This window comes from Arvicola amphibius, chromosome 9, assembly GCF_903992535.2.
Source record: "Arvicola amphibius chromosome 9, mArvAmp1.2, whole genome shotgun sequence".
In the NCBI taxonomy this organism is placed as follows: Eukaryota; Metazoa; Chordata; class Mammalia; order Rodentia; family Cricetidae; genus Arvicola; species Arvicola amphibius.
In genome coordinates this window covers 118,517,617-118,534,633 of record NC_052055.2, presented here as the reverse complement: position 1 = coordinate 118,534,633, position 17,017 = coordinate 118,517,617, and the positions used below count along the sequence as shown (strand labels likewise).

At 46.2% G+C, this 17,017-nt stretch overlaps 1 protein-coding gene across 4 annotated transcripts in view; it reads left to right on the top strand.

Annotated features, from left to right (window-relative positions):
- Positions 1 to 15,412, top strand: part of Pknox1 (PBX/knotted 1 homeobox 1) — a 40,503-nt gene extending 25,091 nt beyond the window's left edge. For 3 of the 4 annotated variants that reach the window (XM_038342550.1, XM_038342551.1, XM_038342549.1), the window contains 7 exons: positions 71 to 241; positions 2,638 to 2,737; positions 3,959 to 4,056; positions 7,188 to 7,316; positions 8,900 to 8,976; positions 10,471 to 10,643; positions 12,289 to 15,412. In XM_038342550.1, the coding sequence (XP_038198478.1) occupies positions 71 to 241; positions 2,638 to 2,737; positions 3,959 to 4,056; positions 7,188 to 7,316; positions 8,900 to 8,976; positions 10,471 to 10,643; positions 12,289 to 12,500 (960 nt within the window). In that variant the 3' untranslated portion in view covers positions 12,501 to 15,412. The remainder of the gene's footprint in view (positions 1 to 70; positions 242 to 2,637; positions 2,738 to 3,958; positions 4,057 to 7,187; positions 7,317 to 8,899; positions 8,977 to 10,470; positions 10,644 to 12,288) is intronic. The other variant, XM_038342552.1, reaches the window with a different exon arrangement.
- Positions 15,413 to 17,017: the final 1,605 nt, after the last annotated feature.

The following is a 17,017-nucleotide window of genomic DNA, read 5'->3' as shown; positions in this document are numbered from 1 at the left end:
GTGATAACGGTGACTTCTGATAACGGCACATTATTTCTCACTTAACAGTCTCTATTTTTTCTGCCTCTAGATGGTGAAAGCAATCCAGGTTCTGCGCATTCATCTTCTTGAACTGGAAAAGGTTAATGAACTCTGTAAAGATTTTTGTAGTCGGTACATTGCTTGTCTGAAGACAAAAATGAACAGCGAGACCTTGTTGAGTGGGGAGCCTGGGAGCCCATACTCCCCTGTGCAGTCCCAGGTACTTGCCTTTGGGGCCCGCTGTGCTTCTTGGTCACTATAGTATTGATCGTGCATCATTACTTCTGAGACTGCCAGCTCCTTCAGAATCGTTTGCTGCTCTGAAATCCTGTCCCAGTTGACTGTTAACTCATCCTGCCCTCCCCTGCCCTGGCCCTGTCATTCTGTTTCCAGCTCTGAATTGACTACTCTTAGTTTCTTACAGAAGTAGAATCATACAATATCTGACTAATTTCACTTCTCAGAATGTCCTTAAGCCTAGGCAGGAATGAAGCATCATTGTGTTTTAACTATTCTGATATGTGGTGGTATTTCATCAAGGACTTGCATTTTCCCGATAGCAAATGATACTTTTATGTTGCTGATCTGTCTTCTGTGTGACGTCTTTGCTGGAAAAGTTTGCTTATGTCTTTTGTTCCTTTTTTAATTTTTATTTTCCTTAAGTTTCTGAGTTTTGAAAGTTCTCATTGTTTGCAGATGTTCACCTGCTTCAGCACCTATTGCTAGCAGCTGTCCTACTGAACTGCTTTTCCCCTTTTGTCAAAAACCAGGTGGGCATGTTTCAGGAGTCTGGTGTTCTGTTGAGCTGTGAATCTGCACCACCAGACCGTGATTACTACAGCTGCCTGGCAGTCTCAGCACTAGAGATGCTTTCCTCCAGCTCAGCACTTCTCAGAGTTGTTTTTAGCTCTCTTCTAGTTGCTTTGCCTTTCCATATAAATTGTCAATGATGCCGTGTAGATCTACAGAACAAATTCCACTGTGGGCATTGATAGCATTGCATTAACTCTCTGTATCAGTTTAGGGGAGCCGGCATCTTTACTGTGTGATTCTTCAATCCAGAATGTGCCACATCTCTGCATTTATTTACATCTCTTAGGGCTTTTTCATCAGTATTTTGTAGCTTTCACCATAGTGATCCTCACACTTTTAGAAGTACATACAAGTAGCCAACCGTAGTGAGTGTACCTTTAATCCCAGCATTCCAGAAGCAGAGGCTGGCCGGATCTCTGTGAGTTCAAGGTCAGGTCAGTCTAGTTTACTTAGAGAGTTCTAAGACAGCTAGAGCTACACAGTGAGACCCTATCTCAAACAAAAAGAATTACACACAAGTATATCTTTGAGTGACTGTAAATAAATTGTTTTTAAGATTTGTTGTTTTTTAGATATGTGAGTGATACCTGCATGAATGTATGTGTACTTTGTCTGGTGTCTGAGGTAGCTGGAAGAAGGTATAAAACTCCCTGGAACTGTAGTTTCCGACAGTTGTGAGCTGCCATATAGTTCCTGGAAACCAGCCTCATGCTTTCTTAACTGCTGAGCTATCTCTCCAGCCCCTGGATTGTATTTTTTGGGTTTTGTGTTCATTGTTAGCCTGAAGTAAAGCAGTTACTTTTACATGTGCTGTAAAAGCATTCATAAGAAAATCAGATAAAGTCGTGTGTTTCTGTGAGCAGATGTCAGCTGTAGAAAATAGTGGATTGCATTTTGACACCCCACATGTGTGTGGTGCTTTGGTGTCCCTAACCCCTGTTACTTCTTCATCCTTCTTTCCTGCCCCTCAGAGCCCTTCCAACATTTAGTGTTTGTTCTCATATCCTATGACCTGATGAGTTCATTTCTCTGTTCTAAGTAAAGTGTTTATTGGTCTATTCCCTAGTTCTTTTTATTTTATTTTTATTTTTTGGTTTTTTGAGACAGGGTTTCTCTGTGTTGCTTTGGAGCCTGTCCTAGAGCTAGCTCTTGTAGACCAGGCTGGCCTCTAACTCACAGAGATCCACCTGCCTCTGCTTCCTGAGTGCTGGGATTAAAGGCGTGCACCACCACTGCCCGGCTTCATTCCCTAGTTCTTTACTTTCACTGGTATCCTGTACAAATAGGAACAACTCTGTCTGCTCCCTTTCTGACCACTGTGCATTTGTTCCCTTTCCTTGCCTCATTGCATTGGCTGAAATACCCAGTGCTCACTAAGTGCTCACTTCCTTCTCCTGTCCTGGTCACTTCTGGTGCCTCTGAGCCAGTGGTGTCAGCTTTGCACGTGTTATTCTGTCCTGAAGGATCTGGTTATGGAGAACTGGTATCTGAGCCTAATGTAGGAGAAAGTGGTAATGTGAAGGCACGGTCTTTCTGCTCACCTCCTGGGCTTGAGCAGCAACAGGAAAGCCAAACACTGCACACACACACCACGGTGTGGATCACAGCTAGTCTGACTGCTTTTGCATCTCTGGTTCCCATATAGGATACTTGCTTTCTGAAAGCCGGTCCACTGAATGTGCTCAGTGTCCCTGGCCTCCCTCACCTTCCTTATTGCAACATTATAATCCTGCTTCCTTTGACGTTTGAACATGCTTTCTCTGTGTTCTAATAATTCCCACATGTGTGTGTTCTGACATTCAGCAGATTCAAAGCGCCATCACAGGCACTCTCAGCCCCCAGGGAATCGTGGTGCCAGCATCAGCCCTGCAACAGGGAAATGTAACCATGGCAACAGTGGCAGGTAGGACCACCTAAAAGTGGGCATTTTTTCTGTGAGCTTTTGCAGAAAACATCCATTATATTAGAACAAGCACATACATAAATGCCTTTTAACTTCTGGGGTTTTTTTCTTCTTAATTTCATTGTATTTTACTCAATGCCAGTTACTAATATAATAGTGCTAGAGTCCAGAGCAGTTTGAATATCTGCATCTTGTTGATTTTTCAACAAGTGTATTGTACAGATTATAGTTTTCTACCAGAAGCATTTGGGGGAAAGGTTTTATATAGGAACTGACTGTATGTAGCAAAGGGCTGGAGAGGTGGCTGAGCTGTTAAGAACCAGAAGATCCAAGTTTGATTCCCAGCATCTGTGTCAGGCTGCTCATAACTATCTATAACTCCACCTCCAGGAGATCCCCTGTGGGCACCTGCATTCATGTGCATATACTGCGCGCTCTCTCTCTCTCTCTCTCTCTCTCTCTCTCTCTCTCTCTCTCTCTCTCATACACACACACACACACACACACATTTAAAATAATAAAGTAAAAAAAGAAAAGTTGTTGGTGGCACATACCTTTAATCCAAGTACTCGGGAGGCAGAAGAAGGTGAATCTCTATGAGCTCGAGGCCAGCCTACAAAGAGTACCATGACAGCCAAAGCTGTTACACAGAAACTCTGTGTTGAAAAAAAGAAGAAGAAGAAAAAGAAAGGAGGGAAGAAAGAGAAAAAAAAGATATAGCAAAAATTAATTATGGTTTCAAACAACATAGTTTTAAAAATACTTAGTTGGTGTGTGTGTGTGTGTGTGTGTGTATGCACCCACAAAAACAGATTCATGTACATGTGTCACTGCATGGGTGTGGTCAGAGGACAACTTGTAGGAATCGGTTCTGAGGATCAAACTCGGGTTATCTAGGCTTGGTAGCAAGAACCTTTACCTGCTGAGTCATCTGCTAACTTCTCAAATAATATAGTTTTTAATTGTGCTATCCACATGACCTGGAAACTACCTAGTATTATGAATTGGTCCCCAGTGACAAGGGCAGGTGCCATACAGGCCAGAATTGATGTGATAATTTGTCTCACCACATACTCTGCTAAGTCTTGTTGACCATTTGAAATGGGTAAAAGGCTCGTCCAATAGGCTTTTCATTTCTTCCATAAACATATCAGGAAGAATAGCTTTAAATCATTAAGACTAAAAGTAGTTTAATATTTAAATTCTCTTTTTCTTTTTGAGGTGGCACAGTGTACCAGCCTGTCACCGTCGTCACTCCACAAGGTCAAGTGGTCACACAGGCGTTGTCTCCTGGGACAATTAGGATCCAGAACTCCCAGGTGTGTGATGTCCTCTAGGACTTGTAATGAGTGCTGCCTAGGTGGGGGTAGGTGAAGTAAGCTAAGCCGTCCCTTCTTTGTGACTGTCATTTGCTGTCAAGCAGTCTGTAGTCGGTTTGTTTCCTTTCATGCTTCGTCTCCCTTGTTGTGGAAGTTTACAAAATTCAGAACAGTCTGGAGCACTAGGGAAGCTGTTCACAACCCCAGGTGCAGCCATGGCAATGATGTCCACTGTGTATACACATCATGACTCACAGTCCTATGATGCAGAACAACCAGGCTCAGTTTTCAGAACCACAAAGCCCAGACTGTACCCCTAGCCTGAAGCTACACCCCAAGCTCTGGAATCATCCCAGGCCTTTGCTTTGTATCCTTGACATGATTGGGGTATTTTATTGAGGTCAGGCTCTGGGTGTCTGCAGTAGCAATTCTTGGCTTTGACCTTCAGGTGTTTGGCTCCTTGGACAAGAGGTGACCTGTGGCATATTGTGGCCATAGTCATTCTACAGTTTTTCCTTTGTAGTAAAATGGGGAAGTTGGATCTTCTGAGCTGGAAGACCCTCTGAGTTCTAGAAATGTGAATTTTTTACTTTGAATAAGGTATAAAGTATAGTTCTACTTTGTGGATGATTCACTTTGTGAGGTCTCTGTCCACATCCTTATCAAGGACTCTCATGCCTAGCCCTGGGGTGTGGCTGTTGTTTTAAAGGAGAAGCCATCCAAGTAGACTGCAGGTGCTCTCAGTGTCTGGCTAGTCTGGGGCTGCCATCTTGTCCATAAAGGTTTGGTGACAGCACTAGAGAAAAAGACGCAGGTGCTCCTGGCATAGGTGGGGACTTCGGAGACTGTCTGAGCTGCGTGACTGCTCAGGTCCCAGCCTACACAGGGAGAGCTAGAGCTCACTGATGTTGCCTCTTGTCTCCCTGCCGGCCTTCTTTCCTCGTCGTTTTCCATTTTAAATATTTGTGACAATAGAGCCATGTCCAATTCCTGCCTAGTTTCTGAGACAGGGTTTCTCTGTGTAATAGACCTGGTTGGTCTTGAACTCACAGAGATTCATCTACCTCTGTTCCCGAGTGCTGGGATTAAAGGTATGTACCACCACCACCCAGCAAATTATGCAATTTTTAGGGGAAGACATTTTAAGTCGAATAACCTACTAGTACTGTAGAAGATACTCCACTTGTCTTGTTAAAAAAGGAAGTTGTGGGATTGGTTTTGTTGTTGTTGTTTGTTTTTGGGGGGGTGGGACAAGGTTTCGCTTCTTTGTATCTGCATTTTCTTAGGGATAAAGGTTAACTCATTTAAGTAGCAAACCTATTAAGCCTGAGTCCTTCAGGGCAGTACTTCCTGACCTGTTGTAAAAACCCTATGACCCTCATTCCCACACTATTTTCCACTGTCACACAGGGCTCCCTGCCTAGGGGCACATGGCAGACTCAGGTCAAAAAGTGCTACATGCTGCTGCTCCCTGAGGAGGGTGTCAGCCTTGGTTGGGACTCTCTGATCTTTGCTGTTCATGGCCTGGTCATGATGATGATAGTAGGCTGGAGTTGACTCTGACTTCCTGAGAGATGACCACTAAGAAGTCTTTTTTTTTTTTTTTTTTTTTTTGGTTTTTCGAGACAGGGTTTCTCTGCAGCTTTAGAGCCTGTCCTGGAGCTAGCTCTTGTAGACCAGGCTGGTCTCAAACTCACAGAGATCCGCCTGCCTCTGCCTCCCGAGTGCTGGGATTAAAGGCGTGCGCCACCACCACCCGGCTCACTGAGAAGTCTTTAACCATATTGCTTAGCACACACCCACATAAAAATGGTTTTGAGAGGGAGGACTAGGCAGGAGGTAGGTTTTTATGTTTCATAAGCTGTCCTTAAACTCTGTATCTAACCAAGAATAACCCTGGACTTTTCATTCTCTGCTTCCGCCTTCTGAGTGTTAGGACACAGGCTTGTTTCACCACCCCTGGCTTATGTGGTACTGTGGGTGGAACCTAAGGTTACTTACATAGCTGCAGCCCCAGCTGCCTGACCACTTACTGTACCACTGCTACTCAGAAGAGTATCGGCTTTTGACTCCCTCACCTCTCAGCATTACTTGGAATGCTTCTGTCAGGTTGGGGTATGTCACAGCTCAGCCTTCACAGAGCACCATAGGCAGGCTGCAGATCTGAATACTTCTCTATTGCCCCCAGGTCCCCTCCAAGCCTTTGAGCCAATTATTCTATCCTCATATGATTCTAAAGGGAAGCATGCCTCTGATGAATGCCCTTGGAACTTCCTTGCCTGCCTTCCGCTGCGCGGGGCTCCTCTCTCACATGCTGCCCATCCTCCTCCAGCTGCATCAAGTCAGCACTTATGGTGACACCAGCCCCAGCTCCTGTGTGCACTCAGCAGTAGTTTCATGATGCTCTGGCTTGCAGTGTGCTTATTTTTTGTGTATACCGGGTTTTCATTATATAAGTGTCCAGTTGCCCCTTGATCTGTATCTACAGTACCAGGTGACACATCGGTGCTGCTTGTCCTGTCAGAGCCAGCCGTTTCAGGACTCTCTTCCAGGCCTGGGCCCATACTGCTGGTCTTACTGTGAAGTCTGTTGCAGAGGATGCAGATAGAGGCAGGAATAGTGTAGAGGGCTGGCACAGAACTCCCTGGTTCCTCTCTAGTATGCCACCCTCCAGGAGCTTGGAAACTTCACAACACAAGTAGGATTGTTGAACCCCACTGCCTGTTGGTGATCACCCTAAACTTTAGCCCGCTGGTGCATGACAGAGGTTGAGATCTGTGATTCTGCCTCAGTCTAGACTGTGAACAGTCCCTTCCTGGGGGCTGAAGTCAACAGTTGACACAGTTCAGATTATGGGAAGCATCCCTTAGCAGTTCGGAGAGTCTACAAATTGTAGGGCTTACATGCTGCAAAGATGGGAATGAAGACCAAACGTGTTGTCTGTGTTGCAGTATCCTTAAAAGATATGTATGATTATATATACTCTGTATAGGGTTCCCACACGTGCCTGTTGACTGTAAGTAAGCCTGAGAGCCTTAGAGTAAGTTAGCTTCCTCTATGTGTAGCTGTAAGCTGCTTGATGTGTTGGCGTTTCAAAGCCTTGCTGACATTATTTGTCCACTATGTGAAAGCTTCAGCTGCAGTTGAATCAAGATCTCAGCATCTTGCATCAAGAAGACGGCTCCTCCAAGAACAAGAGGGGCGTCCTGCCGAAGCATGCCACCAATGTGATGCGGTCCTGGCTCTTTCAGCACATAGGGGTAAGAGTGCATTGGGTACACCCTGAGTGACAAAGGTGCACTCCTGGCTTGTGTCCCCAGGAAACTGACTTTTGTGTTTATTTAACCCAGGTCTAAGTTTGGTATTATACTGTGTCCATAGTGGGGCTTGAGCATAGGTCCCTAGTAATGACGTCAAGAAACTTAAAATGCAGCAAGGGTATCCCTATGGCTGGAAAGGGAGCAACTGAGCTACTACTTATCATGCCCATTTGGGTCAGAAAAACCTACTCTGTGATGGGGCTGACGGGAGGAGGCGGCAAAGAAAAAGAGCAAGTAGCATTGCTTGTGCAGTGGATCTAAAAGGGAGATGCAGTAAGTTAAGGCACATCGTGAAGTTGGGCACAATGAGGAGTGCCAACGCATGGCTTGTTTAGTTTAAAATGAGCGGCCCAGGCAGGAAGAGAGGCACACGAGTGTACTTGATGGTGAGGGCTGCCCACGCAGGCGTGTCAGGTAAAGGACGAGAAGTGATGGCCAGTGCAGTGGCTGTGATGCAGTGCACAGCTCCCCGTGGAGTGCTGCGCTGGGTGCACCTCTTTCCTTTTCGGGTGTCAGTGTCTTATCACACGTCCCATTAATGAGTTAATATTTCTCAAACATAAACCCTGGTTATATAAGGGCCAGTGAGGACATATTTCCTTTTTTCCTGTGCCTTCTTATCCTCATTTCTTTGCAACACCTAGTTTTCCAAGCAGTGGCGCAGCAGTGACTGCTGTCTGATTTCTCATTCTGTGCTTGTGTTTCTGACCTTTTTGTTTATTGTTTAGTGGCATAAGGTCTCCCCCTCTTGGCTCTACCTTCTAAGTTTCCACCACCTCACAATAGCAGCAGCCTAAGAACCAAGCCTTCAACACCCAGACCTTTGAGGGGCAGTCAGTGTCTGGACTTTAACACCATGTTAATCCATCAGAGGTTTGATCCTAAGAAAGCTATCAGTGATACTGGTCTATCCTAGTGTCCGTTTATTCTCAGGGTTGAAGTAGATGCCACGTGTTGTGTTGCTCATGCAATAAACCTCAACAAAGTTGATATAGATGTGCTGTGTCAAGGCTCAAATGTCTGGGCACAGAGGATGCCCCACAACAGGGCTGCGGCTCCCACTATTCTTACCTGTGCATCTTGGGACACTGGCTGACCACATTCTCGCCACACACTGACAGCTGCTAGTGTTGGACGTTCTTGGTCAGGGAGGAGAGATGCCTCGTTCTTACCTGTTTTTTTTAAGCATTTATTTATTCTTATTTTATGTGCATTGATGTTTTGCCTGCATGTATGTCTGTGTGAGGGTGTCAGATCACTTGGAACTGGAGTTACAGACAGTTGTCAACTGCTGTGTCAACCCCGGTCCTCTGGAAGAGCTCTTACCTGCTGAACCATCTCTTCAGCCCCTTTCTTATCTGAACATTTCTAAGACAAGGATTTGCGAAATAGTCTAGTTGTGCTGGAAGCACTACTGTATTGGCTTTTTCTCTTATTTGTATGCATCTTATTTGTCTAGATAGTCTTGGGTTTCCCTTTTCAAATTCAAAGCCCAGTGTGACAGTAACCTTCTTTATTTTTAGCATCCCTACCCAACAGAGGATGAAAAAAAGCAGATTGCTGCTCAGACAAATTTGACACTGCTTCAAGTTAACAACTGGTAAGATGACCACGTGCTGACACCACACCTGTTACTCTGGCAGAGCTTGGCCTCCTGATATGCTCTATGCTGCCCATCAGAGTGCTGCAGCCAGAGACATGTGTCAGGGTATATTGGCACGTGTTTCCACCTCACGGGTATGCTAACACAGTGGCCCCTCTTGTTCTCCTTTAGAAATAGGCCATGGCCAGGAGTGATGTCATATGCCTTTAACTCAGCACTCAGGAGGCAGAGGCAGGCAGGTGGATCTCTGTGGGTTTGAGGTCAGCCTCGTCTACATAATAAGTTCCAAGATGGCCAGAGCTGTTGAGAGACCCCTGTCTCAAAAAAACAAAAACCCATGCCATCACTTTAGACCTGCAGCTTAGGGACAGTCTTGCATGTGTCCCTGCATTCATTCTGCTGCATGATGGGACTTAGAACCATTCCTCAGATAGACCTGCCCGGAGAAGACTGCCATGTTTACAAGTGAAACATTCTCTGCTGGGTTTGGGTTACACTGTGGGAGATAGTTGAGCCCTAGGCATGTGTTCCCGTGGTGAGAACTGGTGTTCATCGGGTGCTGTTCTCTTCCACGGGGCAGTCACTGTCTCCATTTCACTGTGTTCAGATGGAAGACAATGTCAGCTTCCCAGAATTAGCGCACAAAAAGGGAAGCACACACTACACTCAGAAGCACTAGCTTCATAGTGTGGCTGTGCTGTCACCATCATCCATGCCTGCTACAGTTCTAGAGTACGCCGTGCAGTTGGCCTGCTTATTCTACCAGAGATGCAGGAGCATAAACATGCCTACTTTCTTGCATTTGAGCCAGTATTTAATATTAAAGTGGAAATAGTAGAACATGCTGCTTGAGTTATTTCCTGTTAAATATAGTACCAGCAAAAATATAAAGGTTTCGGGGGCTGGAGAGATGGCTCAGCGGTTAAGAGCATTGCCTGCTCTTCCAAAGGTCCTGAGTTCAATTCCCAGCAACCACATGGTGGCTCACAACCATCTGTAATGAGGTCTGGTGCCCTCTTCTGGCCTTCAGGCATACACACAGACACAATATCGCATACATAACAAACAAACAAACAATTAATTAAAAAATATAAAAGTTTCAAGCATGTTGCTGTCAATCCAGTGAACCATTCTTGGCTGACTGACTCCCCCCACCACCACCTTCGGCCTCTTGTAGCTATGAAGACAGTGAACCATTCTTGGCTGGCTGACTGGCTCTTGCTCTCTCTCTCTCTCTCTCTCTCTCTCTCTCTCTCTCTCGCTCTCTCTCTCTGTCTCTCCGTCTCGCTCTCAGTCTCTCTCTCTCGTTATGAATACAATGAAATACTCTTGCTGGCTGACTCTCTCTCTCTGCTCTCTCTTTGGTGATTGGTGAGATAGTTTCATGCGGTGTAGCTGAGACTGGGCTCCTCCTGTGACAGTCTCCTGAGTATACCCCCATGCCAAATCTGTACAAGTTCTTTTGGCCTGAGTATCTCTGTCTACTCACAGGTTCATCAATGCCCGAAGACGAATTCTCCAGCCAATGTTGGATTCCAGCTGTTCAGAGACTCCAAAAACAAAGAAAAAGCCTGCTCAGAACAGGCCAGTTCAGAGGTTTTGGCCAGATTCTCTCGCATCAGGAGTGGCACAGGCAGCACCCAGTGAGCTCGCCATGTCAGAAGGTGCGTCCCTTCAGATGGGCAGAGAGAGTGATGGGCCAGGCCCCCTGCTGGAGCTGTATCCCACGCAGAGCTGTGTGCCTGAGATGCCCTTTCTTTGTCTCTTAAGACTCGAGGCTGGCAAGATGGCTCATCGGGTAAAGGTTCTTGCCACCCAGCCTAAGGACCTGAGTTTGGTTTCCAGGAGAGAACCAACTCCTGCAAGTTGTCACATCATGCCCACATTGCATCATACTTCACAGATACTAAACAAATACGTACAAAGTAAATAACGGGAGGAGGTGTCCATGGATGGCTGTTCAGGCTCACCAGTGGTGGGGAGTTAAGTTGTGCATGCTGCCCGTGAGAATGCTTACCGTCTGGAGGTGTCTTTAGCAAGGCGCTCTTCTTTATGTCCAGCTTGCTTCCTTTCCCTTCCAGCCTCCAGCAGACACTGGAGTTGGTCCTCACACCTGGCCTCTTTCTTTAGGGCATGTGTCTGTCTCTTGCTTTTGACCTTTTCCTACTCCCCAGTCCCAAGCCATAGTTCTGATGTGTGTCCCAGCAACTGTGTGACTGTGTGCGTGAGCACTTCAAGGTCTGCCTTGTTTTGTACAGGATTAGTTTTGCTTTAAGCAAGGCCTCCTGCAGCTGCTCAGGATGGCCTTGAAGTCCAGGCCTAAGCTCTTTATCCTCAGCAGTTCTGACTGAGGTGTGTGCCACTGCCTCCAACTGGGTGTGTATGTTTGAATGTGCAGGCATAGCCGTGTCTTCTTATTCATTCTTTTTTCCCTTGACAATACTCTGCTATATGGTTAGGAAGCTTTGGGCACAGTTTTTCATTTCTTTTTCTCATAATATTTTTATTGATTATTTGGGAATTTTACATCATGAACCCTGATCACACTTCTCAGTCCTCCCAGGCCTATAGCACCCCAAAAGAAGAAAAAAAAAGAAAAAAAGTCCAATTCATGTTACCTATATGCTCACTGAAGCATGGTCAAACTCCTGGTGGCCAGCCCCTTCCTCACCCCTACCTTCCCGCCCCCTGAAGCTGTCGGCTGTGGAGAGCTACACTTCAGCGTCCTTATCACGATTTTTAAGAGTTCTCTTCAGTGGCTTTCTGTCTAGGCTGTTACTGGTTTTTGGATGGGTATGGTGGAGGTAAGGATTGTCGCAGAAGCCTTCTTTGTCCCTCTTCTCAACTGTGAGTCTCTCAGTCATCGATAACACTGCAGAAGTAGCTTCCATGCCCCTTACAGTCAGCAAGAGCATGATCATGGCGTTTTTATTTCTTTAACGTTGTTATTGGAGTGCCGGGTATGGATCCCGTGGCCTCACACGTGTACTCTACCGCTGAGCCCCCGCCCAGCCCCCGCCCCGCCTCTTCTCAAGCTTTCTGTTGCGCGTGTTTGCAGTCTGTCCATGCCACTGGCGTGCCCCCCTTTCCATCCATCCCGCCTCACTGCCCTTTCTTTGCAGTGTTGATTCTGTACAGTGTGAGTTTGTCTTAGATGGTGTGGACTTCACCTTTCCAGAAGTAGGGTGGGAGTAGTTCGTATCCTTTGCAGTGACTGGCATACACATGGCTGTCTTAAATGTAGACTGAACAAGCAGGCAGTCCCTGTCTGGCTGGTGAAGGCAGTGACACCCTTGTGCTCCGCTTTAGGTGCCGTCGTGACCATCACCACACCTGTAAACATGAACGTGGACAGCCTTCAGTCCCTGTCCTCAGATGGGGCCACCTTGGCCGTACAGCAGGTCATGATGGCGGGGCAGAGTGAAGACGAGTCGGTGGACAGCACAGAAGATGACGGGGGTGCACTGGCGCCCACACACATCAGTGGGCTGGTGCTGGAGAACAGTGACTCCCTGCAGTAGGAGCCACGCCAGCAGGGCCAGCGCGAGCTGGAACCCTTGACTCTATTGTTTGCACAGCAAACATTTTACACAGTTTTCTTTGTAATCTGTTTTATATGTAGATAGAGAAGAGTGCACTTTTGTATTTCACAGCAAGCTTCAAGATGTCTTCGCTGGTGCAGCGACTTCCTTCAGATGTGCGCGTGTGGGTTTTTAATGCTAGAAAAGTGATGAGTGGCCCCTGCCCCTTGATCCTGACAGGATTAAGGAACAGTGCTGCCATTTTTTACAAAATGATGCAGTTGCAGTTGAGTTCTGTGGTTTACAGCAGGTCTGGGGGCTACTGCTTGTGTCGCCCACAGGTCTGAAGATGACCTGCACGTGGGCTTCAGGGCAAGAGAACACTGGCCCTGGTGGGCCGCGAGTGCCCACAGCACACTTGAGTTCTCTTTGGGCAGCATTTGCCTGTTTCATTTGCTATATAGAAAAAGAAACTCCTATTTTTACCTTGCTGGGATTATTGGATAAAAAGCTATTTTTATAAATCAATTATTAATTGGATTATGACTATATTGAGGATAAATTTCTAGAGAAGGAACAGCACATGCTTGTCTTTGGATTTGGAATGTTCTGAAAGGCAGCCGTCCATGGTGGTCTTCTGCTCCCCGGGTGGGGGTCTCACCGTAACTGCTCAAAGGAAGCAACCGTCAAGTGAACTTTTGACATCTCCAGTTCTGTGTTCATATGTGATACTCAGACTACAGTGTATACTTTCTCTAGCGTCTCACAGAGTGCACTCAGTAGGATGGATGGTGAGTGAGAGCCGCCGCCCTGCAGTGCCCTTAGTGTCGTAGCTCTCTGCCATACCTAGTCCCGCCTAGCTCCAACCTGACTGCAGTTACATGGCTGCCTTGCCGTGTTAACTGGGTGGTAATTTTACATTTTTTTTTTTAGTTAAAACATGTTATACATAGAATGTTTATTATAAACTAATATAAAATGTGCTCTACCCCACTGGCTTAGAGCTGGGGGAAACATGAAACATCCAAACCTTCATACACAATGGGGCAGACGTTTGGAGTTAGAGCCGTGCAGGGATTATCCCAGTGGCCCCACTCTCGGCTCACAGCGTCTGCAGTGCTCTTGCTGCCGCTCATTCTCATTGCACGTTGTTCCTTCCCATTTCCAGAGTCCTCCCCTTCCACGATTTAGGACAGTTTGAGGGCTTCATTTCCTGGTGTCAAGACAGAGCAGACCGTAGGCTGAGGTTTGGGGGTTTGCTTTTGGTTTACTTGGGAGGCCTTTTCTCCGAAAACTAGTTCCCTGCTTCATGTTGAGCAGCTGTATTTTCACAGACGGTACCTAGGCCCACCTGCTGTGTAGCTGTCAAGGGTGCCATCCTTGGGAACCAAGGTAATTGGTTATGGCCAAGGTTAGGGACATCTTTAGCTAATTCACATTTTTCTTCTGAAACGGTTCACCCCACCCCCCCAATTGTCTTGATTCCGTTTAGTCATAGAGCGTATACCTGGACAGCCAAATAGTCACAAGAAAAATAGGGTCTCCTTTCAAACCATTTAAGGAGCCTGCACTACAAAAAACAGAACAACAAAATAAACAAAACCAAAAAAACTTGCCAGTAACTTTTCTGAGAAGAGAATAATGTTTTAAGCAGCCTTTCATTACTTATTCTTACTTTAATGTTTTAAGTCACGTATATAAAAGCCTGATAGACTGTCAGTATTGGGTTTAGGGCAAAAGTGCATCGCCCCGTGAGCTCCTGCAGAGTCTGCACTCTCCCCAAAGGAAGCCTAGTCCCTGCTGTTTGGCTTGTGTGCCAGCTGGTGGCTAGCTGGGATTTGAACACCGTGATGCACTGTGTCCTTCTTAGTTGAAATCAGCTTTTCTAAGCCCTGAACTCTCAGCTGCTAAATTCAGAGGGATAACATGAGGATCTTGAGAAAACCTGGGCGTAGTGACACACTCCTGGAATCCCAGTACTCAGAACTCGAGACAGGAGGCAAGCCTGGCCTACATAACCTGACTCTAAAGAAAGATTGTAAAAGAGCTGGCACAGGGTCATAGCCTGAGTTTCTGTCCACCTCCCATGCATACTGAGATGCTTCTAAGTAACACCCATGAGGCAAGCTGTTCTGGTTCATAGAATTGCTGCCCAGCACATTTCTTGTCTGTCAGTTGCACCTTCAAGACACCTGCTTACTGGGCATTGTGGCATGTGCCTGGAATACAAGCACTTAGGAGGCTGAAGCAGGAGGATTGCTGCAAGGCTGAGATCAGTCTGGTGCATTGTGAAACCCTGTCTCAAAAGCCCAAGCATAACTTCTGCTCTCCTTTCTTTGGCCTGTGGAGAAAATCTGAAAGTCCATCTCCTTTGGGCTTTGTTTAAATGGTCAGATTCCAGCTTCCATTCCTATTAAAGTCCTCCCTGACATTGGAGCCTTTCGAATGTGTTCTGAGACCTACAGTCAACCTGTGTCATTCCTGCTGTTTGGCTGCCTAGCAGAAATCTAGACTGGCTGACCACCCATCTGGTGGCTTCAGTTTTCTCCCTTTTGAGTCCAGATTGTCAAATAGAAGTGTATATGCAATATGCACTGTGACCCTTCTGCCTAGGGCTGATGGGACACTGTGTAGCCTGCTGAGTGGCCGGCGCACCTGTGCGAGCAGTCGGCAACATGCTCCCCTCTGCATAGCTCCCGCACGCTGGCAGGGAATGCCCATCCTGAGGATTTCTCCCGCAGGTAGCCACAGAACTCGGCAGTCTGCCTTCTTCAGTTAAGTTCGGTCTTTGAAACTGACAATCTTTAAAATGTGAATACTGTAACGATATGTTTTCTCGGATTGTTGTCTTTAAAAGGATTTTTGTGAAGCGATTGATTTATCAAAGAAAAAAATTAAAAACAAAAACATGCCTTGTGGATGATTGATTCTGTAAAGCTTGTGCCACCAAGCTGCTTTTTCACGCTGAGACTTGCAGACTGTCATACATCTTGTGGTGACACCAGAGTTCCTAGGGACAAGCTGACATCGCACCAACTGTTTAGCTTTATTTGCACCGTCAAGGGTCTGGGCTTCGGTTCGTCATTTTTCAGGAAAAACTTGCAAAATAGTTTTCATTTTTTTTCCATAAATTGAATTACTTTGGTGTAACAAGAAAAGAATGACTCTTGGGTGCAGTGCCCTCTGCTGGTCCACACTGTAAAACCCCCTGCTAGGCGGTCCTGGGCACGACCAAGGTGCATAGGAAATTGGCTAGGCCTTGTAGGTGTACAGCTTGTGCTTGGAGCAGTGGACCAAAGGCTTTTTCTTCAGAAGTGTGTCTAAGGGCTGGGGGTGAAGCTCAGATGGTAGAGCACCTGAACAGAACCCTGAATTCAATGCTCAGTACCCCATAAATCTGTCATGGAGGGACACCCTCATAATCCTGGAAGTTGGGAATGGAAGGTCAGAAAATCAAAAGTTCAAGCTCAAATTGAGCTGTATCGTAAGTTTGAGATAGGAGAGACCTTGTCTAAAAAAACAAAAATAACATTTAAAATTGGAACTCTGGGTGGCCAGTATCTTGTGAAGTGTTGATGACTTATAGATTCAGCATACCTATTTAGACAGAGACAAGCCTAGCAAAATAATTGCAGATAGGTGCTGTATTTGAATTAAAAGCTTAGGGCTTTTGCCTTTTGTGATTTATACAATGTTTAGCCCACAAGCCTTTCAATGGACTCAAAGAGGGAGCCTTAGTGCAGTTTTTTGTCCTTGTACGATTAACTCTTCGGCCTTCACTGGATCCTATGATCCCCTTCCATTCTTCAGACCTAAATGTTGCCAAGTATGGTGACTTGTACTGATAATCCCAGTATTTAGGATGCTGAGGCAGGAGAATTACAAGTCCAACGACAACCTGGGTCAAACCTAAAGCCCCCCACAGCTGTGGCATCTGAGTATGTCTGCCGGGTGAGACCCCCATAGGCCATCAGTGTGCTCTTCTCTGCAGGGGGCCCAGAGAAGACTGCTCGGACATGGGCTTACACCAACAGGAAGTCTACTAGCTGGCCTGGTGGACTCCACTGGGTGCCCGGGATCCCACTGTAGCCCTGAGCCTTTCTCAGGATGAGCTTTTAAACACAAAAACCATGTTCTGATTTGACATACTTCAGTTAACAAGAACAGCCAGAAGTGGAAATGCAGAAGGCAAAAAGCAAGGTTAGAACTATGGATGTTGATGGATTAGGTCTTTGTTTTCATTTTGGCAGGTAGTGATACTATACCTGCGGAATTTTATGGCCCAAACAGTACTTCCGTCATAGAGTCAGTTGTGCTAAGGGCCCTGTTATACTCTTGCTTCCCAGTCTCTTGCCTGGCCTTCGATGTTCTGGAAGGCCAGTGTGGCCCAAGCTCAAGGGATCATCTGGTGAGTACTTAATAGGTAAGCAGCATTTAGAGCCATTACCTATGCCAGTGATGCCATCCGGGGTCCTGGCCATGTAAAAACAGCAACAGTGTTAATACAAATTGGGAAT